This window comes from Hemitrygon akajei, chromosome 10 (assembly GCF_048418815.1).
Source record: "Hemitrygon akajei chromosome 10, sHemAka1.3, whole genome shotgun sequence".
NCBI classification, from domain to species: Eukaryota; Metazoa; Chordata; class Chondrichthyes; order Myliobatiformes; family Dasyatidae; genus Hemitrygon; species Hemitrygon akajei.
Window position 1 is genome coordinate 170,446,251 of NC_133133.1, and position 25,038 is coordinate 170,471,288.

At 39.3% G+C, this 25,038-nt stretch overlaps 2 protein-coding genes across 3 annotated transcripts in view; both read left to right on the forward strand.

Moving 5' to 3' along the window:
- ptprr (protein tyrosine phosphatase receptor type R) overlaps positions 1 to 6,763 on the forward strand; it is a 264,810-nt gene extending 258,047 nt beyond the window's left edge. For both annotated transcript variants that reach the window (XM_073059666.1, XM_073059667.1), the window contains one exon: positions 5,223 to 6,763. In XM_073059666.1, the coding sequence (XP_072915767.1) occupies positions 5,223 to 5,316 (94 nt within the window). In that variant the 3' untranslated portion in view covers positions 5,317 to 6,763. The remainder of the gene's footprint in view (positions 1 to 5,222) is intronic.
- A 1,123-nt stretch (positions 6,764 to 7,886) lies between these two features.
- Positions 7,887 to 25,038, forward strand: part of ptprb (protein tyrosine phosphatase receptor type b) — a 113,441-nt gene continuing 96,289 nt past the window's right edge. The window contains exons 1-2 of the mRNA XM_073059669.1: positions 7,887 to 8,040; positions 9,103 to 9,507. Coding sequence (XP_072915770.1) covers positions 7,986 to 8,040; positions 9,103 to 9,507 — 460 coding nt within the window. The 5' untranslated portion in view covers positions 7,887 to 7,985. The remainder of the gene's footprint in view (positions 8,041 to 9,102; positions 9,508 to 25,038) is intronic.

Consider the following 25,038-nt stretch of genomic DNA (forward strand, 5'->3'; position numbering starts at 1 on the left):
CTGCAATACAGTGTGGAACAGGCCCTGTCTGCCCTTCAAGCTGTGTCACCTAGCAATACCCTGATTTAATCCTAGCCAAGTCATGGGACACTTTTTCAATGACCAATTAACCTACCAACTCGAATGTCTTTTGGACTGTGGGAGGAAACTGGGTCACCGGAAGAAACCCATTTGGTCACAGGGAGAATGTATAAACTCTTTACAGACAGCACAGGAATTGAACCCAGGTCACTACTACTGTAAAGTGCTGTGCTAATCACTAGCTGTAATTTATTTTCCCTCTCAACCCCATTATCCTGCCTTCTTCCCAGAACCTTTGATGCCCTGACTAACCAAAAGCCTATCAACCTCCACTTGAAGTATATCCAATGACCTGGCCTCCACAACCATCTGTAGCAATGAATTCCACAGATTCATCACTTTCTGGCTAAAGAACTTCTTCCTCATCTCTGTCCTGTTCTGAAGTTGTGCCCTCTGGTCCTAGATTCCCCCACTAGAGGAAACATCCTCTCCACATCCACTCTATCTTGGCCTTTTAATATTTGATAGGTTTCAATGAGATCACCTTCATTCTTTTAAACTCCAATGAGTAAAGGCCCAGAGCCATCAAACACTCCTCATAATTTAACTTTTTTAATTCCCAGAATCATTCTCGTGAACCTCCTCTGGACCCTCTACAATGCCAGCACATCTTTTCTCAGATAAGGGGCCCAAAACTGCTTACAGTACTTCAAATGCAGTCTGACCAATGCCTTATAAAGCCTCACCATTACATCCTTGTTTTTATATTCTAGTCCTCTCGAAATGAGTTCTAACATTGCATTTGCCTTCCTCACCACTGACTTAACCTGCAAGTTAACCTTTAGGAAATCCTGCACAAGGACTCCCAAATTCTTTAGATCTCTGATTTCTGAAGTTTCTTCCCATTTCAAAATTAGTCTATATTTTTATTCCTTCTTCCAAAGTGCGTGACTATACACATTCCTACACTATATTCTATCTACTACTTCTTTGCCTATTTTCCTAATCTGTCCTTGCATCCTCAAAGTTGCCTACCCCTCATCCTATCTTCATATCATCCACAAACTTGGCCACAAAGTCATCAATTCCTTCACCCAAATCATTGATATATAACATGAAAAGAAGCGGTCCCAACACCAACCCCTACGGAATGCTACTAGCCACCGGCAGCCAACCAGAAAAGGCCCCCTTTATTTTCTACATTTCCTTTTGGAGCTGGCTGTTGGGTCACAGAGTTGTTACCTGCCATGCATCAGTTAAAGTACAAACTATTTAGTTTATGAAGGCAGAAGGCTAAAAAAAAACAGAAAATATCGGAAATGCTGGGTAGGTCTGGCAGCACTGTTGGAGAGGAAAAAGGAGCTTAATGTTTCAGATCAGTGACGTAAACTCAGCTATTAGAAAGTTATCTTTATTTCTCTCTTCATGAAATTAGAATCCTACATAGTGCCGACCAAGTTGTCTACTTGAGCTAGTTCCATTTTCCCATGCTTGGACTATATCCTTCTAAACCAGGAGTTCTCAACCTTTTTTATACCATGGACCAATACCATTATGTAAGTAAGGGGTCCATGGACCTCGTTGTTCTGAATCTTTCCTATCCATGTGCCTCTAAATGTCTTTTAGACCTTGTAATTGTAATACCTTGTACTAGATGGCAGATTGGAGATACATCTCTACAACTAAGGTGTAAGGCACTCCTTCCCTCCACTAGCCTGCAGGTCATCCTTGGGCAAGGTGTAGCACCTCTTTAGCCCCCTGATCAAGGTCATGTGAAGCCATGGGAGCAGGTGGTGGTGCATATCACAAGTCCTGGTTACGTGACCACTGACCATGCAGACAATCTCTGAAGAGTATTGATAATGGCTGGGGTCACCTGTCTTGTAAAGACACTGCCCAGAAGAAGGTAATGGCAAACAACCTCTGTAGTAAAATTTGCCAAGAACAATCACAGTCAGAGGACCATGATCACTTACATCATATGACACATAATTAATGAATTTTAATTAATTGCTGTAATTGCTAATATTTTGAAGTACAAAAATAATAACATAGAAAGCAATCAATATTTTCTGTAAAATAAAGTTGCACTAGATCTTTCTACAAAATAAATCTGGAGCTTGAACTTCCTCATTCCATTCGTAATTATCGAAATTTACCAATTGTAAATTGTGCATTTGTATGCCTTAGGAGAATTTCACCAAAGGACAAATATTGGAACACTGGTTTCATTTTGTAAAAATTTTTTTCAGAATTTGGGTATCACCACAAGGTCCAAAATTTTAACCATCCCTACTTGCCTCTTGAGAAGATAGTGGTTAATCACCACTTAAACTCTGCTATCCCAGTTACAATACTGGGATGATAATGATTGCCAGAATGGTTTGAGGACCTCCAGTAGTGAAGTTCCATGTACCTGCCCTCCTGTTCTACTTGACAATAGGAGTCACAAGATGGAACTTGCCTTTGGAGCATTCATCACATTACACTTCCAATTCAGGTACTTGTTTTAACACCTTAAAGCCATAAGATATAGGTGCAGACTAGGCCATTTGGCCCATCAAGTCTACTCAGCCATTTCATCAAGGCTGATCCATTTCCCCCTCAGCCCCAGTCTCCTGCCTTTTCCTCATAACCCTTCACTAATCAAGGATCTATCAATCTCTGCTTTAAATATACCCAATGACGTGACCGCCACAGCCACTTGTGGAAATAAATTCCACAGACTCACCACTTGCTGGCTAAAGAAATTCCTCCTCATCTCCTTTCAAAATGGGCATCCCTCCATTCTGAAGCTGTGTCCTCTTGTCCTAGACTCCCTCACAATAGGATTCTCTCCACTTCCACTCTATCGAGGCCTTTCATCATCTCTTTCAAAGACATTGATGGTTTCCCAATTAGGGTTAATGCCTCCTTAGAAATTATTTCTAAATGGAAAGTCAAATAGAGAAGAGATACTGTGCATTGGTTCAACCAATTTTTTCTGTTCAAATTATGATGCAGACAATGCAAGAATAGCCTACAGTGCTTGCTTTGATAAAGAAACAGAAGTTACTAATTTTTTAATTCAACATGTATATACTGTTTGGGAACATCTTTAAGTTGTTTTGCTCATTTATTAGAGCTCAACTGAAACCAAACACGGTATCTAACGTTTCAACCTGAAACGTCAATACAGGTTGAGTACCCCTTTATCTGAAATGCTTTGGGCCAGAAGTGCTTCAGATTTCAGGTTTTTTTGGATTTTGTAATATATAATGAGATAGCTTGAGATCACAGTCATTTCTGAATCTGAATTTTGGTGCTACCGGTCAGTAGTGTTGGTCTTACACTTGTTCATCACACATATGTACTTAACGGTAAAAGTTTTTCCTTTAATATAATGAAAATATAATGGGTGCAGGGTAATAGCAGAACATTGGCATCGGGAGAATATCTGAATCAGCTGTCAAACAATAACAAACAACAGCAGGCTTTCTTTCTCCACCTACAATGTCATTTTTGATTAAAAGGTTACAGTACACTGTATTTGTATTTTACTCTTTTTTTAGGTAGAAAAACAATCAGTATCTTCGACTTGTTCTGGTGTTAGATTTTTCTGATCAGCAGATACTTTAGAAATTTAATGCCGTGCCTTTTCTTAAATTTCTGCAACCGGTCTGTTAAATATTCACAAATGCCTTCAATTTTCAGCTTGTCATGATAAATCTTTGCTTGGTTTGTAATTAGCATATCGTTAAGCAGCATAAGTTCACTCCAACACCGACGGTCCACATTCGAGATCTTTGTTTTTCACTTTTTACTTTTCATTAACTTCTGTTTATTACATATGTGAGGTCACAGCTCAGAACTCTCTGTGGTGTGCAAAGACCTATGCATCTGGGAACTTTCCCAGCGTCTTGCAGAACTTTCCATTTATGATGTCACGTCAGTGCAAAAAAAAGTAAATCATTTTTTTGGAGGTTTTCAGATTTTGGAATTTCAGATAAGGGGCTCTCCACCTGGAGCTCCCTTCTTAACACAGTTGCTGCTTGAGCCAGTTTGTTTCTGGCTCTGGATTCCAGCATCTGCAGTAACTTGTGTGTGATAAATCAACCCATGGTAAGCTGAGGAAATCTTCCAGGGACAAAAGACAGCTACCTAAAGAAGGAATCTGACACAAGCAGTCCTGACGAAGGGACTCGGCCCGAAACATCAACTGTACTTCTTCCTATAGATGCTGCCTGGCCTGCTGTTTTCCACCAGCACTTTGTGTGTGTTGCCTGACACAAGCAAAGTCAGGCTCAAGGAGACAAGAGCTAGAAATGTAAGGTGTGGGCAGTGGAAGATGTAGGACTAAACATAAAACCAAAATTCAAAACTTGAGCATATCCTGGCAACTGAGAAGTATACAAAAAAAAATACAAAAGATGAGAGAAAAGATAGGGGCTCACATATAGGAGTGCACACTCAGTGGCCACTTTATTAGGTACACCTTTACACCAGCTTGTTAATGCAGATATCTAATCAGCCAATCATGTGGCAGCATCTCAGTGCATAAAAGCATGCTGACATGGTCAAGAAGTTCAGTTGTTGTTCAGGCCAAACATCAGAATGGGGAAGGAATGTGATCTAAGGGACTTTGACCATTGAATGATTGTTGGTGCCAGATAGGGTGGTTTGAGTATTTCAGAAACTGCTGATCTCCTGGACGTTTCACACTCAGCAGTCACTAAGGTTTATAAAGAATGGTGTAGGAAACAAAAACATCCAGTGAGTGAAAATGCCTTGTTAACAAGAGGGATCAGAGGAGAATGACCAGACTGGTTCAAGCTGAACAGGAAGGCAACAGTAACTCAGCTGTCCATCTGATACAACAGTGGAGTGCAGAAGAGCATCTCTGAAGGCACAACACATCAAACCTGGAAGTGGATGGGCTACAGTAGCAGAAGGCCACACCAGGTACCACTCCTGTACCCAATAAAGGGGCCACTGAGTGTATATAGAAATATTCAAGGAATATTAAAAATCAACATTTTTTTGAAAATAAGACATATCCAAAACAACGTGAGACCCTTGGAAATTGATCATGTAATTTAATAATTTGCAAATAGCAAACACACAGAATATTTACATAGGGCCACTAATTACAGCAATGGAAAATGATCGCTTTACTTGGCGGTCACTTTACTTGGTGATATGTCTGTTTGTTTTATTCACAGAGGAGGAATGATTCAGACCAGTGAACAGTACGGATTTGTACATCATGCTCTGAGTCTCTATGACAATGAAGTCTCACCTGACGCCAGCCAGTGAATCTACCAGATAATACTCTTCGTCCAGAACAACCTTTAATGCTAATTCATACGAGCGTAAGAAGGTAAAGGCATACTTGCTACTAGAAAGTCTGGAAATGGAATCGCGTTGGCAATAGGACGACATGCAAAAAACTGATGAAGCTAAATAAAGAGGGATGGGAAAGAGACTGTTTGCCAGATTAAGTGAAAAAGCCTAAATGAATGTGGTATATTTTCTAAATTCTGTTATAAAGAAATGAATCAAAAGTCATGTGGCATATTATCTGCATCTAATGTTCCTCATGTTCAGTTCAACAGTACTTGCAAGTTCTATGGTCTATGAAACTATGGAATAGTGACACGGTTGAATTTGTTTGTGGGAGGCAAGATCTAGGGATTTGTACTGAATGTTTCTGTATTCCAAACTGACAGTAATTTATTGATATATACATATGGAAAGTGCTATTACATATGTGGTGAACTTTCTTTTTTTGCCACATAATTGTCTTGCTGCCGAAACACACAAGTGTTTAACTCATGAGAAACTGTCAAGTACTGAAACTTTTAAAACTCTCTAAATGTTTTATATGTGATGTGGATGCAAGTTTTTATTTGTGATATCGTGTTAAATTGTATGCACATTGATAATCCAAAATAGCAGTCAAATTGCACAAAGTTAAACGTATCATTCAATGTGTTTTTGTGTCCACGATTCTGTACTTTATTGAGATTGTCTTCATGTAAGAGCTTCCTAGGTATTGAGCAAACTTGTGATTGACACTCAGCATTATTAGCTTCCTTTTTCTGTTGCTCTCTCTCTCTCTCTCTCTCTCAGTGTATATATATTATAGTTACATCTCTCTCTGTCTTCCTTTTATATATATCAACACATACTGGAGGAACTCAGCAGGTCAAGCAGCTTCTATTGAAAAGAGTTGACAGTCCTGATCAAGGGTCCCGGCCCAAAATGTCGACTGTTTACCCTTTTCCATAGATACTGCCTGACCTGTTGAGTTCCTCCAGCATCTTGTTTGTGTTGCTTTGCATTTCCAGCATCTGCAGAATTTCTCATGTTGATTGATATGTATATATATATATATATATATATATGGATATACAGATCCTTTAATCATGTTGAATGTTGTGAAATAGTGTGATTTTTATTCCTCTTGGCAGACAAGAAACGCACTCTGTAAATCTGTGGCAAAATATATAGCAACATAATAATAGAAATCCAAAACCACGAAGTATTGATGTTGTTTAAACTGTTTGTGGCTATTTGGCAGATGTTCCAGTTGATGAGACATATTTCCAATTCCTTTTAGTCAGAGCAGGAAATTGTTTACATTAATAAGTTTTTTACAGAAAACAGTGCAAAACTCAGCACTGGGTAACATGTTTTTATTCTGCGCTGTTAATTTATGTGTAAAATGACAATAAATACACCACATCTTTTTGAATTTTGAGCTTGTGTGTATCTTTTATTGTTTTACCATTGGGGACCTTGACTCCATCTTTATTTGAAATTGTTGGGATTTGAGTCAATTATAACATCTTACAGTTGGAATTTATTCAATTGCCCACAAGATAAAAATGCACGCATTAGGCTAAAATATCCGTGGTGAAGAATGAAATATTTTCTTAGTCTGGTCTAAATGTCAAGCAAATCAGAGCTAAGGTCTCAAGGAACACCCCTCTAGTTCTTTAGCAATAATGGGAGTCACAATGTTTTTAAAGATGTTACTTCCCTAGAATGAAAAGACTCCCCAGGTGACTGACCCAAAACATTAACACAGTTTCTCCCTCCGCAGATGCTGCCTGACCTGCTAGATGTTCACATTTTTTCCAGATGCATTATTTTGCTGTTATACTGCCGTTTTTCCACACTAGATTTTACTGTACATCACAGTAGAGATTACTGACGATTAACAACTACCAGGCTGACTTTCTTTGTGCCATCTTCCATGAAGAGGTGTCTCACTGATGTTCACCTCCCAGAATTGAGAGCGTTGCTTTCTTCATCCGTTTACAGTTGGGCAAATGTCACTGTAAATTCGCCAGTGAGTCGCTGGGTGTGAAGGGTTTAAAGTCACTTTTCATGTCTGAAATGGCGTTGGCATATTTTCACTTTAAAATAATTGTACCTGAAATATTCACTTAAATTTCGCTCCCCACTAATTTAGTCACCTGCCCTTTTTGGGTTTGCAATAAGGAGAATTATCGATTTGCTTCTTTTCACTATATCCCATTAATAAAAAGCCACGCGAGTGAATAATTTGTTTAAATGGCTGAGATATTTTGAGGAATGTGCGTGTTGTTCGGCGGATTTAAAATAAGGCTCAGCTTTATAATTACAGTAAATTGCTTTCTTGCAGCTTGTATAAATTATAATCACGTCACAACCCAAATCCTGAATGAAAGCGTATTCTTTCAAACCCATCACCAGGTCAGAGGAGAATGTAACTGTGTACTTTCCCCGTCGCTTTATAATTTGCCCTTCCACGAGGGAGGGATGATTTCAGAGAAGTCGCATGAAATGACACTCTGGAACGAAGGACCTAACAATTGAATAGAAGGAAGTGGTCGTCACTAACTTTTTTCCCTAAAGGAACATTTCCTTTCTAGGATTAGCGCCAGCCATCGCTGCCGTGTGGGAGCATGTAATTTCGTTTCACGATTGAAGTAAAAATGGATATTCGTTTCTTCATGTTGGCTTTTACACATGCAATACTATCTTTATCCGGTGAGTATTAAGTTTAGTGCCGTTCTACTGTTATATGGAGGTCTGTGTTAGTTACTCTGTGTTTGTACTTCCCAGAAGTACTGTGTTACCAGCGCGGAAATGCGTGTTATTCCCAACCAAACAGCTCTCTCTCACAATGAAACCCGCATATAGATTTCATTGGGAGATAGGAGCGAGCATCTGATTAAGGATTTGCCTTTATCAATAAAAGTAATACCGATACCGTCTAGTTATGTACTTGACTGGTCTGTAGAAGCCGTCTCCATCAGAGTGAATTTAAATTAATTCCACTTAAGCGCACGAGTGTGTGGTGGTTGTGGGGATTAGGCAGGGGGAGACGCTTGCCCGTAGTCCGGGAATGGCAGATACACATCAAGCACACTGCCCCAAGTTTGCCCATCGGTTCACTGACAGAGTTCCTGATGAGGCTGGGGAGGGAAGTGTAAAGCTAGAGTTTCAGTGGGTTCTTGGCCCCAGTCTCCTTGGCCTTGAGAATTCTGGGGTTTAATGATCTGTAAACTGATGCCACTACTTAAAGCCAAATGTAAAAAAAAAGGATGTGGTTTCTGTCAAATAATGAGGAGGAATGTCTTTAGCCAGAGGTGGTGAATCTTTGTAATCCATTGCTACAGACAGCTGTGGAGGCCAAGTCAATGAATATATTTAAAGTTAAGGTTGGAAGGTTCTTGATTAGTAAGGGTACGGGGGGAAGGCCGGCGAATGGGGTTGAGAAGAATACTGTATCAGCCATGATGGAATAGCGAAGAAGACTCGATGGGTCGAATCGCCTGATTCTGCTCCTATGTTTAATGGACTCGTGTTCTTAAGTAACTACAGGAGGCGATTCACTGAAATACTCCGAAATCTATTAAAGGTGATATATTGAAAAAGTGTGATTGTTTAAGGACGGATGAATCCATTATAGTGGAAGGTTTTTAATTACTACCACTTTAATGGCTGAGTGCAGTTCTTAGTTGTGATGTCGTTGGATGTTGTTTCTTGTGTTTGACTGGGGACGGTAGCACATGACGATTTGACCGTGTTGATTGCTCTTCCATGCAGATGGATTCCTGATCATGCACGCTCGGAAGCGACAGTGCTTGTTGGGCAACAGGGTGAGGGTGCTGGTTGTCACCTGTAACTTGACCAACGACCGGCAACAGTGGGAGTGGACGGCGCGGGGCAAACTGCGCCTCCTGCAGGACGGCCTCTGCTTAACACCGGTTAACAACCTCTCGCCCCAGCAGTCTCACACCTTGAGGCTGCAGGACTGCGCCGGCGCGCCATCATGGAACTGCTACGATAATCAAGAGGGCCGTCTCGGCCTAGCTGACCGGAAAATGTACCTCAAGAAGATGGGCTACTTGGCGACAGTGAAGAGCGAGAGGAAATACTACGATAGCTGGCTCAGATACCAGCTCGGAGAGAACAGGAAGCCGGTTAGTCTGAGCATCTGCCCAACTGAAGGTGAGCTAGCTCCTGACAGTCGTCAGTCAGCGTCGAGGTGGGATGGGAGTGAGGCCGGATGTGTCCATTTGGTACACTCCTCCTGCATTTTTTCTAATGGTCATTACATTACAAGGCTATTTTAGATTTCACAAATAAGACAGAATGAGTAATTCTTCACTTTTGGAAATATCTGTAAAATAAGTTAAATAATGTTATGGTTTATAATCGTGATTGAAGGTCCACTACAAGACTACTTTGGTTTCACAAATGCAGCGTAGAATACATGTTCTCCACTTCAGGAAACATCTAGTAATTTAAAAGTTCGAAATGTTGTTGTATTTTTGTTTATTGTTCACCAAGTAAAATCGAGGTCGCAACCGAACCACTTTGGGTAGGTAGAAGTCAGGATGTGAGACACATCCTCAGCGTAAAGCTGACTTAAACTGGGAAGTTTCTAATGAATTTGTAGATCTGAAGTTCGTTCACCTATCTTGAGATGTCAGATCACGAAAAACAAGCGGACATGTTATTCCAATGCCAACATAGGGACAATCTGCCAACTCTACCGTCTTCACTAAGCGCGTCTAGGAGCAAATAGTTGTTCGTAGTTCCTTTGTCCAGCAAAATCCGGGATCTGTAAAGCGCCGGCTAGTTTTCCTTTGGATTTCTAGCATCTGCGGAATTTCTCGTGGCTGCTATTTTCCCCGAGCCGCGTTCCCTGATTCTCACAGCGGACCACACATAGAAAAGAACAACGCAACAACACGCCCTTCGGCCCACAATCTTGTGCCGAACCATTAACATTACTAATCAAATGGCCATCTAAGCTAATTCCTTCTGCCTACACAAAGTCGCATTCATGTGTCTAGATCTCGGGGTTCTTGGAGTAACACTGAGACACTTTGGAGAGAACACGCGTTGAGACATCCACCTCAACACCCTCCCTCCTCATCTGCTCTGGAACCCAAAGGCTTGAAGACCAACGAAACGCTGATAGAGCCAATTCCATGAGGACAGGGGTTTAAAGATCTTTGGGAAGAATATTCGGATGTGAACGCTCTGGATGAGAGAGAAAAAACAGATGGTGTTCTAGATGAGTGTTTCTCTTCCTTTCGAGGGGGTGATCTGTACTTTGAAAACTTTCTGGCAGAACACTATGACATTAAAGGATAGGCGGCAGCATTTCCTCTTTGAAAGGATTTGGAGTCTTGGGCAGGAAGGATGTGACTGAAACAGGCCTTGACTTGCGACTGTGCTAATGGACTGGGCAATGCTGTTCTGTACCTTAGAAGAATTATTTCACTCAAATAGACTACACACATTTTATTTTATCCAGAAAATAAAGCATTTTGATATATTGCCTTTAAAAAAAAAGGCTTTTCTCACCTGTGGTGATTTGATGGTATTTTTAAAATAAGCAGAAATGCAACTTAAATTATTTTTCTAACGTTTTTATTCACATTAATCTATGAACTCACTTTCAATGACTTACAACTCATGTTCTCAATATTATTTATTAGTTTTTTTGTATTTGTGATCTTTTGCACATTGGTTGTTTGTAGGCCTTTATGTCTTCATTGATTCTATTGTGCTTCTTTGCATTTACTGTGAATATCTGAGAAAATAAACCTCAAGGTGATGTATACTGTATGTACTTTGACAATAAATTTGCTTTGAACTTTGATCAAGTGTGTGGGCCACAGTTATCTCTTCATGGTATCCATATTCTAATGTTTTTTAATTTACTTCCCTGGCTGTTCTCTGCTCCATCATCATCATTATGTGCCATGCCATATGATGTAGGTGATCATGGTCTTGTGACTTGGTTTGTTCTTGATCAATTTTTCTACAGAAGTGGTTTGGCATTACCTTCTTCCTGGCAGTGTCTTTACAACATGGATGACCCCAGCCTTTATCAGTCCTCTTCAGAGGTTGTCAGTGTTTGCATAACCAGGACTTGTGATATGCACCAGCTGCTCATACGACCAGCAGCTCCCATGGCTTCACGTGACCCTGCTTGGGGTGGGGTGGGGGGCTAAGCAGATGCTACACCTTGCCCAAGGGTGGCCTGCAGGCTAGCGGAGGTAGCCTCCTTTAGTAGCGATGTATCTCCACTCATCCATCCATGTCCTGTACTTGGGGATTTCGAAAGACACAGAGGCCGGATTGTGGAGGAAAATCTGTGCTTCATGAACAGAATGAACAGGCGTGAAAAGTGAAATGGAAACTTATTTTGGAAAGAATGGGGGGGGTGATCCTTTTAAATAAAAAAGAGTTGAGTCTTGGCAGAGTAATTTCCCATGAAGTAGCTGGAAAAGTGAAGTGGAAAGAGATACAGTATTGGTGTCCTAATGTAAAGCACGTGTGATTTCTCTCTCTTAGTCCCTGAGTTAACAAAGCACGGTGAATGTTCAATGTAAATCACAGGGATCGTAGCACATGCTATGTTTTCAGACGTGAATCAAACTATCATGACACCAGCTATGCTTCAGATGTTATAACTCTCATCTATAAATCAAGAAATTGTGGTTTCTGCTCTAAACACAAAGATTAGGCTAAATATCTCATGCTCTAGTGAAGGAGCACTGTATCAAGAGAAGTGAATTCATTCAGTTGAGATGTTAAGCCATGTGCACCGCCATGTGGTTTGAAATTTACCATGGAACTATTTTGAAGTGTAGAGAGACCTTGTCTCTATTCCTGAAAAACAATGATCCCACAATGACATGTTACTGGTCATTATCAAACTGTTGCTTATTTATTTTATTTATTGGGAGACAGCATAGAACAAGCCCTTCTGGTCTTTCAAGCTGTGCTACCCAGAAATTTAATCTTAGCCACGAGACAATTTACAATGACCAATTAACCAATTAATATGTTTAGACAAAAAAAAATCAGAACACCCGGAGGAAACCCACACAGTTAGGGGGAGAACGCACAAACGCCTTACAGGCAGTGGTGGGAATTGAACCCGGGTCGCCAGTACTGTAAAGTGTTATGCTAACCTCTATGCTACCATGCCACCATGGGCAGTCACTGTGTGGAAATTGTTTGCAATTGTTCTAACCCTGCAAAAAAGAGACTAACACTTAAAACTGCCTCACCACCGGCAGGGAACACGAGTGTTGCTATGTACAATAAATGGAAAGGTTTTACATGAAACAGGACGCACCCAAGTGAATAGGTCATGTGTTTAGTAATGAAGAGTGCTTCTGAAATCTTAAGTGACTGAAGTAAAACATATGAAGGGGTGTTATGCTGAAGTTGTATAAGACATTGGTGAGGCCTAATTTGGAGTATTGTGTGCAGTTTTGGTCACCTACCTACAGGAAAGATGTAAATAAAGTTGAAAGAATGCAGAGAAAATTTACAGGAAATTTCCAGGTCTGGAGGACCTGAGATATAAGGAAGGGTTGAATTGTATTCCTTGGAATGTAAAATATTGAGGGGAGATTTGATAGAGGTATACAAAATTATGAGGGGTATAGATAGGGTAAATGCAAGTAGGCTTTCTCCACTGAGGTTGGGTGGGACTGCAACCAGAGGTCATGGGTTAAGGGTGAAAGATGAAAAGTTTAAGGGGAACATGAGGGGAAATTTCTTCACTCAGAGAGTCTTGAGTATGTGGAATGAGCTGTTAGCATAACTGGTGCATGCAAGTTTGATTTCAGAGTTTAAAGTAAGTTTGGATAGGTACATGGATGGTAGGTGTATGGAGGGCTGTGGTCCTGGTACCTAGGCAATTTAAGTGCTAAGTCGATGCGAGTAGGCATTTTAAATGGTTCAGCATGGATCTAGATGGGTGGAAGGGCCTGTTTCTGGGCTATACTTTTCTGTGACTCTGTGCCCCTAAAGTTGCATGTTTTGTAAGAAATGGGAGTCATTTTGATACTGAGCTAAAACACAGGAAGAGCACTATACATGTTTTATATGAAATGGAATTCATGTTTATAATGATGCTTGGAGAGTAATTTCAATTATTCTAAACTTTGAGCTGTAAATGATGTGAGTATTGCTCTAAACCAATTATAACTTGTATAGAAATCAGGTTGACAAATGATAAAAATTAATGTTAATTTTGAAATTTGTTTTTGTGATTCAAACCTAATAATGACTTATTTCGGAACTGGCCACATTTGCAAAGATACAAAGCATCAGAATGAAGTAAGATACCACATTACATTAATAGTGTGGCAACATGACCCCAACCGTTCGGCTTTTTTAAGACTTTTATGTTTTGAAACCTGTTCAGTACAATGTGACTGTAGATTTACAAATTGTTTTATTTTAACGGCACTTATCATTTTCTACATTTACTGCTGAATCTTTTCAAGTCCTTTACAGTGGCACTTGTGCTCTTCAAATGTTTCTTCAGATAAGCTTTGAGAATTAGCAAAGCTTTCACCTAGTGGGCAAACTCAGAATTACAAGCATCAAATTAATTTGGGATTCTGCAGGCACCAAATGCCACAGTGTAAAATCAACATGAAGCAGTTTTTGTGTAATAATCTAAGAACTTGAATACTAAATCTGGTGATCATCCAAAGCAGAGTGAGTTACTCCTTTTCTGATTTTTATTCTCATTATAGTAGTGGTGTAAATGCAGTTTCAAGCCTGCTGTGGTGTAAAACAATAAGGCAATTGTTCGGTATAGGCATGCACATTTTGAATAAGAGAAAAGCCTTCTTGTGTTGAATTGAGGCCCTTCCCAAATTCTGATTTTTATACAACACAACTTCTCTATTTTCTCGACAAACACATTGAATTTTTTTTGTTTTCCTTCTAATTTTTTAGTACCTTTTCTGAATGTTGCAATTTACTTAATATTAATCAATATGTGTGTTAGTTCTGTAAGCACCCAACTTGGAGTGAAAATATTTTCACATATCATTCTCTTTATCTATTTGGTGTTTAACTTGAAAGCTTGTCTGTGAATTGCCTTCCAAAAAATGTAAAATGTTTATTGGACAATAATAAAACAATAAGATTAGACAACGTTTGCTCCACCATTTCATCATGACTGATCCAATTTTCCCTCTCAGCATCAACCTCCTGCCTTCTTCCCATATCCCTTCATGCCTTGACTAATCAAGAATCTATCAACCTCTGCTTTAAATATACCCAATGACTTGGCCTCCATAGCCATCTGTGGCAATAAATTCCACAGATCCACTACTCCCTAGCCAAAGAAATTCCTGCTCATCCCCTCTATTCTGAGGCTGTGTCCTCTGGTTTTAGGCTCCTCAACCATAGGAAACATTGTCCACATCCTCTCTATCGAGGCCTTTCAACATTTGATAGGTTTCAATGAGATCCTCCCTGATACTTCTGAGCCATCAAACACCCCTCATATGACAAGCCTCTCAATCCCGGAATCATTCTTCTGAATCTTATTTGAACCCTCTGCAATGCCAGCACATCCCTTCTTAGATAAAGGGCCCAAAATTGCTCACAATATTGATTTAGTCCACTCACCACTGAAGAATCTTTATTTAATTCCAATTCAACTGCAATAGCATCTGCTGTCTTTAGATTTTATTAGTAACTCTTTAGATTTTATTAGTAACTCAAAGTCTGCATTCTTGATATCTTGCTAGTAATCCAACAACACATTGTCCAAGAGCTATTATGTCCCTCATCGTGAAAGCAAAAAGCCCATGAATATTCAGAATATACCAAATTTGGCCTAACAATTACTTTGTGCAAGGGTTAGGACTTAAATGCTTTTACGTGCATTTCCCATGATTGAACACTGCAAATCATTGTTTCCTTTACATTTAATCCTTTCGTCTACTTATAAGAAAAGGTGTGTCTACGCATATAGATCAATGCTTCATTGTATACAGCTTATATTTAAGTAATTATTAATTCTTTAGCTTTATATGGAAAAGAAACACTATGTATTTTCTCCCGTTGGGCTGGTCATTCTGAAGTAAAAAATGGATCAGGCAATATCTGTAGAAAATCGTATACAATTAACATTTCAAGTTAATGACCTAGCATCAGAATAGGAAAATTGAGGATCAAGTTTATTATCACTAACATTTGTCATGAAAATATTCTCTATTGCATTTAAATATTCATATAAAAATTGTTAGAAATCACATTCAATTATTTTGCTGTAATGAAATGTCTATAATATGTTTTTTATAAAGTTAATATCTCTTGTGTAATATTTAACTAAAAACAGAAAATATTGGAAATACTCAGAAGCTCAGGCAACAGATGCCAAAATGGAAAGAGTTAACATTTCAGGTTGAAGATCCTATGTGGATAGTTCTTGATTAGTCATGGTGTCAAAGGCTACTGGGAGAAGGCAGGACAATGGGGTTGAGAAGGATAGTGAATCAGCAGTAGTAGAATGGCAAATGACCTAATTCTGCTCCTGTGTCTTAAGGTCTGATTAAAATCTCCTATGATAATTGTCATTCCCATAAAATATGCTCTGGATAGTTCCCCATTTCTGCCCAAACTGTCAAGAGGTCACAATTTGAAGGTTTATAAGATATTGTCATCCATATAATTTTTCCTATGCTATTTATGATGTCGACCTAAACCAATTCTGTATTACTCTCCACTGCTTCTGTATCTTAGCTCAATACACCTTTGACATCTAGCTTGATTAATAATCCTGCCTTGATTATCTCCCTTTTGGGAGAAGTGGGCAGCATGATCCTCAATTTTTCACATATCATTCTCTTTATCTATTTGGTGTTTAACTTGAAAGCTTGTCCGTGAAAATTGATCCTCAATTTTCCTATTCTGATGCTAGGTCATTAACTTGACATGTTAATTGTATACGATTTTCTACAGATATTGCCTGATCCATTTTTTAACTTCAGAATGACCAGCCCAACGGGAGAAAATACATAGTGTTTCTTTTCCACATAAAGCTAAAGAATTAATAATTACTTAAATATAAGCTGTATACAAGAAGTAATCTTTGGAATTATTATTTATGTCACTTGCTTGACTATTTTTGGATATCATTACATTACTATTGGAGATGGTTATATAACTTGGTTACAGAATTATGAAGGAGATATACCACAAATGGAAGTTGTTCAGCTATCGTCTATGCTATCTCTGTGCAAGGTGTTGGCAGAATTTCAGATGTTGACAAAAGGGTGTACAGGAGTGAGATATACCAGCAAGTTGAGTGGTGTTGCAGGTCAAATCTTGCACTCAACATCAGCAAGACCAAAGACCTGATTCTGGACTTCCAGAAAGGGTAAGATGAGGGAACATAAACCAGTCCTCATAGAGGGATCAGTAGTGGAGTGAGTGAGCAATTTCAAGTTCCCAGGTGTCAGTATCTCTGAGGACCTAACCTGGACCCAACATATCAATACAGCTATAAAGGAGGCAAGACAGGGGCTATATTTCATTTGGAGCTTGAGAAGATTTGGTTTGTCAACTAAAACACTTGAAAACTTCTACCGTGGAGAGCATTCTGACTGGCTGTGTCACTGTCTGGTATGGGGAGGGGGCACCTACAGCAGATCGAAATAAGTTGCAGAAACTTGTAAAAATTAAGTCAACTTCATCATGAGCAATTGCGTCCATAGTATCCAAGACACCTTCAAGGAGTGGTGCCTTAGGAAAGATTCCCACCACCCAGAACGTGCCCTCTTCTCATTGCTGCCATCGGGAAGGAGGTACTGAAGCCTGAAGGCACACACTCAACGGTTCAAGAACATCTTCTTCCCCTCTGCCATCCAATTTCTAAATGGACATTGAACCCCTGAACACTATCTCACTACTTTTTTATTTCTGTTTTTTTTTTGCACTACTTATTTGAACTTAGCTTCTTAATAGACATACATAGACTTACTGGAATTCAGTTTTTTTCTCCATATTTATTTATCATGTATTTCATTGTACTGCTGCCATAAAGTTAACAAATTTCACAACTTCTGGCAATGATAGTAAACCTGATTCAGATTCTGACTAATGCTGACTCTTATCTTCATTTCCAAAGGTTTCCCTTTCTGAATACCAGAGCTGAAATTCTGTGCACTACTTTTAAATATCTAATATATCTAAATGCTGTACTTCTTGATCATCCATCTATCATCTTCATTCTATGCCCTCTGATTCTAGTCTGTTCCACCAAATATATGTAAACTTCTTTAGTTCCAAGTAGAACAATCCCACTTTGTTCATGCTGCCAGTATAACTAAACCTCTTCTCTCTGAGATCCATTTATATGTCTCTTCAGTACCTCCCCAAAGCTTTATATCTTTTATAAGTCCAGTAATTAGAAATGGATACAATACTTTTACTATACTTAAATAATGATTCTTTTTGACTTCCATTTTCTTGCACACTGTGCTTCTACTTATAAGGATACAACTGTTTATTAAACAATTTTCCATCCTGCCCTGCCAGTTATCCATGCATAACCCCAAATTCTTATTCTTAATTCCAAAATGAAACACTAAATTATTGTGTTTATTTCTTCTGTCACATGTTCACCTTTTTTTTAACCAAACTGCATCGCCATCTGGTATGGGGGGTGGGGGAGCCACAGCACAGTATCAAAATAAGCTGCAGAAAGTTGTAAACTCAGTCAACTCCATCATGGGCACTGGCCTCCCCAGCATCCAGGACATCTTCAAGAAGCTGTGCCTCAAAAAGGCAGCGTCCATCATTAAGGACCCCCATCACATGGGACATGACCTCTTCTCATTGCTACCATCAGGGAGGAGGTACAGGAGCCTGAAGGCACACACTCAGCGATTCAGGAACCGCTTCTTCCCCTTGGCCATCAGATTTCTGAGTGGACATTGAACCCATGAACACTACCTCACAAATTTTTTTCTCTTTTTGCACTACTTATTTAATTTAAATTTTTAAATATATACATACACTTCTTACTGTAATTTATTGTTTTTACTGTAATGTATTGCAAAGTATTGCTGCCACATAACAACAAATTTCATGACATATACCAGTGATATTAAACCTTATTCTGATTCTATCCTCTTGAAGTCACTTACCTTCCTTTTCATAGTTCATCATGATTCCAAGCTTTGTGTTTATAAATGGAAATTATATCATTAATGTAAAGAAATAGAATAATCCTAATATTGACATTGGAGAGCACTACTGAATATTTTATTCCAATTCAAAAAACAACCAAGTTCTTCTGTTGTCTGTCACAAAGCCAATTTTCTAGATTATTCCTGCCCCATTTGTTCAGTGGCTCACATCCTGAATGATAAATTTAAAATGCAAAAACTTCATCTAATGGATTTTGAAAGTAGTCATATGTCACAATAGTTTCATTTCCGGAAGACTACCAAGTTAATTAAACATGATTTGCCTTTCATAAGGTCACGCTGCATTTCCCTGATGAAACCACGTTATCACACTGAGTGCTATTTCTGCCTCTTGTCTTCAATTACACATTTAAAGATAAGCTGAAAGTTGTTAAACATGATTTGTGAATCATAAAGCCATGTTCTATTTTCCTGACCAATCCACATTAAATAGTGAGTTCGTATTTTCCTGACCAATCCACATTATCTAGTGCAGGGGTGTCAAACTCATTTTAGGTCACGGGCCGGATTGAGCAAAATGCAGCTTCATGCGGGCCGGATCAGTCGGACGCGTGCGAACGCAGCTTTCGTTGCCTCCGTTTTTTCAGCCTGCTCTCATGTGTCTCAGTCTCTGCTATAACTACAAAGTGTTTCACTTTACAAATTCCGTTTCTTATGAAGAAGACTGCCGAGCAAGACTGCCGAATAAACACTAAAAACCCTGAAAACCCGGTACCTGAATAAACTCAGCATTAGCCATATCATACGCCATAGGCGCTTCGATTACTGGGGCCAGCTTTAATAGTAATTAGATATTATCTCGTGGGCCAAAGATAATTCCACCGCGGGCCGGATTTGGCCCGCAGGCCTTGAGTTTGACATATATGATCTAGTGAATTTGTATTTTCCTGACCAGTCCACATTATCTAGTGAGTTCATATTTTCCTGACCAGTCCACATTATCTAGTGAGTTCGTATTTTCCTGACCAATCCACATTATCTAGTGCGTTCATATTTTCCTGACCAATCCACATTATCACAGTGAGTTCTAATTACATCTCTTGTCTTCATTTCCAAGAAGTTCCCCACTTTTATCGCTAAGCAGATTGGTCTGTCATTTATGGGTTTATCCTTATGCTCCCTTTTGAACAAATGTTGAATATTTGCAATGTTATAATTTTCAGTTTTGAACATTAGAGCCAAAACATTTTCTTTATTTTGCACCATATCATAGGATATATATTATCTGAACTGGCTGATTTATCCACATTAACTCTAGCTAATGTTTCTTGCAACTTTTTAATTAATTTCTTATTCATCCAGTATCTCAACCACATGCTCTTTAGCCAGAAGACCAAAAGACATTGGAGCAAATTAGGCCATTGGGCCCATTCACCCTTACTAATCCAGAATTTATTAACTTCCACCTTAAATACACCAAATGACTTGGCCTTTGCAGCCATCTGTGGCAATATGTTTCACGGATTCAACATCCTCTGGCTAAAGAAACTCCTCTTCATCTCTGTTATAAAGGGACATCCTTCTAATCTGAGGCTGTGCCCTCTAAACATAGACACCCCCAGGAAACATCTTCTCTCCACATCCACTCTATCTAGGCCTTTCAATATTCAATAGGTTTCAATGAGTTCTCCTGTCATTCTTCTAAGTTCCAGCTATTACAGGTCCTGAGTCATCAAGAGCTCCTCATCCATTAACCCATTTATTCCTGGAGTCATTCTTGTGAACTTCCTCTGGGTGTGCCAGCAGCATCTTCTTTATGGGTGAAGACTAGAGCACAATACTTCAGAGATATCTCAATCATTTCCCATGCCTGTGTGGCCCCTAACTGGCTCCAAATCACCACTTATTACCTCTGCTCCCTCTGAACTGCGTGGGTGAATGGTCACGCAGTATCCAAAATGCTCCCATGCACGTAGCCTTTGATGCCATGCAGCTGGAATTTTCTTTTATAGAATTTTGAAATTATGTTAATATAATTGTGAAATACCCTATAATTATGTGTTAATGAATGTAATCCATAATTTTTTTAAAAAATTTTTTTATTAGTTTTTCAAAACATTTTACAAAATTAAAAACCCCAAATCCCAATGAGGAGCATTAATACAGAGCAAGGTTAAGCATACAATAACAATATGCTACAGAGGAAGAAAATTTAACAAAAAAGCACCTAAATTAAAGACAAGTGAGCTTAGTGTCCTCCCCAAACCCCACAACACAAGAAAAAAAAACAACAATTCCAGACCAACCACCACACAATATAGAGAGTATAAGTCCGGACAGTCAAACTCCCAGACTGTGAATACACTTAGCAACAGAGGATAATAATGCCTACTACCAGGAAAAAAAAGGGAGCTGAAAGCAAGAAAAAAAAACCCTAGTCAAGAGGAAGGTTATGAAAGTACTCGATAAAAGGCCCCCAGATCTTACGGAACTTTAAATCCGAATTGAGAACTGAATAATGAATTTTTTCGAGGTCCAAGCAGGCCATAATGTCGTTAAGCCATTGCGCATGAGTGGGCGGGGCAACATCTCTCCATCTCAGGAGGATCAAGCGTCTCGCCAGGAGAGAGGCAAAGGATAGTATTCGGCATTTGGTCGGACCCAGACATAAATCTGTCTCGCCCCAAAAACCGAACAGAGCAATTAAGGGGTTAGGTTCTAGGTGCTGATTCAGAATACCTGATAGTGTAGTGAAGACATCTTTCCAGAATTTCTCCAAGCTAGGACAGAGCCAGTACATATGGATGAGAGAGGCCACGCCCCTCTTACATTTATCACAGAGCGGACTAATGCCAGGGTAGAATTGAGATAGTTTAGATTTAGACATATGGGCTCTATGAACAATCTTAAACTGTAAGAGACAATGGCGAGCACAAAGAGAGGTTGAGTTAACCGATTTGAGAACTGAATCCCAGCTCTCCTCGGATAAGGAGATATTTAAATCCTGCTCCCAGGCCATTTTAATTTTATCCACAGGGGCCCGTCGTAAGGCTGCTAGTTTATCTTGGATAATTGAAATTAAACCTTTACCTAGTGGATTAATGGAGAGAAATAGGCCCATAGCATTTTTCGCAGGCATTTCAGGAAAGTTAGGAATTAAAGGAGCAGTAAAGTGTCGGATTTGGAGATATCTGAAAAAGTGAGCGTTAGGCAGGTTGAACTTAACAGAGAGCTGTTGAAAAGAAGCGAAGCGGTTATCAATGAAGAGATCTTCAAAATGTCTAATGCCCTTCCTGTACCAAACATGGAATGCTGAATCGAACGTGGTAGGTAAAAAAAGGTGATTATGTGCGACAGGGCTAGAAATGGAAAACCCCTGGAAACCATAGCATTTCCTGAACTGAGCCCATATACGCAAAATGTGTCTAACCAGAGGATTAGCTATTGATCTGGGCAGACTGCTAGGGAGTGCAGAGCCAAGAAGTGCAGATATAGATAATTCTTTAGTGGAGCTCAACTCCATTGCCACCCAGTTAGGGCACTCAGGTTGACCGTGGAAGAAAGACCAGAAGGCAGCACAACATATATTAGCTGCCCAGTAATATAAGCGAAAGTTAGGTAAAGCCATGCCACCCTCTTTTTTAGATTTTTGGAGGTGGATTTTATTAATTCTAGAGCGCTTATTCTGCCACAGATATGACAAAATAATAGAGTCTAAGGAATCAAAAAAAGATTTAGGAATAAAAATTGGGATAGATTGAAATAAGTATAAGAATTTGGGGAGAACATACATATTGACAACATTGATACGACCTACCAAGGACATAGATAGAGGTGACCATTGTACCAGACTCTGTTTTGTAGCATATGAAAGATTGACAAAGTTTTCACGAAAGAGATCTTTAAACTTCCTTGTGACTGTAATTCCAAGATAAGTAAATTGATTATGGACTACTTTAAAAGGGAGATCACGAAATATTAGTTCTTGTGCTTCTTTATTAATTGGGAAAAGTTCACTCTTATGTAAGTTGAGTTTATAGCCAGAGATCTGGCTAAACTGGTCAAGAAGTGAAAACATTAGAGGTAAGGATGTAGACGGATATGAGAGAAAGAGTAGTAGGTCATCAGCATAGAGAGAGACTTTATGCTCAACACCCCCTCTCCAAATCCCGGTCAGTTCAGGACATTTTCGAAATGCTATCGCCAGAGGTTCTATAGCCAAATCAAAGAGAAAGGGACTTAAGGGGCATCCCTGACGGGTGCCACGTTTGAGATTGAATACTTGGGATTTCTGAAAGTTAGTTAGAACAGAAGCAGTAGGACACAGGTACAGCAATTGGATCCAAGAGATGAAACTTTGGCCGAGGTCAAATTTTTCTAAGACTGCAAAAAGGTAGTTCCACTCTATACGATCAAATGCTTTCTCCGCATCAAAGGAGATAACACATTCAGGAGTCCCAGTTGGAACTGAGTATAAAATATTAAATAGACGCCGAATGTTAAAAAAAGGGAGACGGTTTTTAATAAAGCCTGTTTGGTCATCAGAGATAATGGAGGGAATAACGGTTTCTAATCTATGAGCCAACACTTTAGCTAAGATCTTTACATCAACATTGAGCAGAGAGATCGGCCTGTACGAGGAACACTCTGTTGGGTCTTTGCCCTTTTTAAAAAGAAGAATAATAGATGCCTCATTGAAAGAGGGTGGCAATTTGCCGTAGTTAAACGAGTCAGATAATACTGAAAGTAACTGAGGAGAAAGAAGTGAGGAGAATGATTTATAAAATTCCACAGGGAACCCATCAGGTCCAGGAGATTTCCCTGAGGACAGTGCAGAAATTGCAAAAGATATTTCTTCTAGTGATATAGGCGCATTAAGTTTGGCTTTGAAATCAGATGAAAGTGAGGGGATATTCAGATTCTGTAAAAATTGATCCACAGAGATATTGTCATTCAGGGATTCAGAGGAATAAAGCCGAGAATAAAATTTTTTAAATGCGTCATTAATTTCTAAATGATCCGATGTAAAGTCTCCGTTCTCCTTCCGGATCTTTGTAATATGTTGTTTGGCTTTAGAACGCCTCAGCTGATTGGCTAGGAATTTACCAGACTTATCCCCATGAATGTAAAAACGGCTCTTGCTTTCGAGAAGTTGACTTTCGACAGGTTGAGTGGACAGAAGGTTAAATTTAGTTTGGAGTTCAACGCGCTTCTTGTATAATTCAGGGTTCTTAGTTTGGGCATATAATTGATCCACATCTTTAATCTGGTTAATGAGGTCTGCTCGATCTGCACGGGATCTTCTATTGAGATTTGCTGTGTAAGAGATTATTTGACCCCTCAAATATGCTTTCATGGCATCCCAGACAATCTGGGATGGCACTTCAGGTGATGTATTAGTGTTAAAATAGAAGGTTATCTGGTCTTTAATAAATTTTACGAAATCATCATCCGATAATAAAGTTGAATCGAACCGCCAGTGTTTGTTCCTCTGAGGGAGACCGGGAAAGTTCAGAGAGAGGGTAATTGGGGCATGGTCAGAAATCAGTATACTCTGATAGTCACAAGTGTGGGCAAATGGGATAAGTTGGTTATCGAGTAGGAAATAGTCAATTCTAGTGAAGGTATGGTGAACATGTGAGAAAAAGGAATAATCTCTCTCCGTAGGATGGAGGAAACGCCATATATCAGAGATACCAAAATTAGAGAGAAACGACTGAATAGCTAAGGCAGATTTGGTAGGTGATCTGGTAACAGAGGACGATCGGTCCAGTTTAGGATCCAACCAACAGTTAAAGTCACCACCCAATATAAGAGAGTATGAGTTTAAGTCTGGTAGTGAGGAAAAAAACTGTTCAAAAAAGTTAACATCATCAAAGTTGGGGGCATACAGGTTTGCTAGTGCAACTTTAGTGTTATATAGTTTACCAGAAACAATAATAAAACGGCCATTTGTGTCCGATATTTTATTATGGAGTTCAAAAGGAATATTTGAGTTAATAAGAATGGAGACTCCCCTAGCTTTAGCGGCAAAGGATGAATGAAAATGCTGACCCGCCCACTTGGACAGAAGCCGGGAGTTATCGAAACAACGAATATGAGTTTCTTGGAGGAAAGCAATGTCAGCTTTGAGTTGTTTAATATGTGAGAATACCTTCCTCCTTTTAACAGGGTGGTTCAGTCCCTTTACATTCCAGCTCACAAATTTAAGTGCACTAGCCATTATCAATTACTAATGCATAAAAGGCAGCAGGCATATAAAAAATCAAGCGGTACAATAGCAGTCTGGGAGCAGAGATGTAAACATAGATTCGTAAGGTCAAAATATAAACATGTCCTAAACAATAAAGAAATGTTGGAACTGGAAAACCCACCCCACCCACACAACCCAAAACTAGACGGCTACCAAAACAAGTAGCTAGCTCTACCAAAAAAATTAACCCAAATACAACTTCCAGATCTGTGTCATTGACAGCAGTTCCGTATAAATGCTATAACAAACAGTAACTAGTTTATGCACTAGAAAACATAACTACAGATTAGA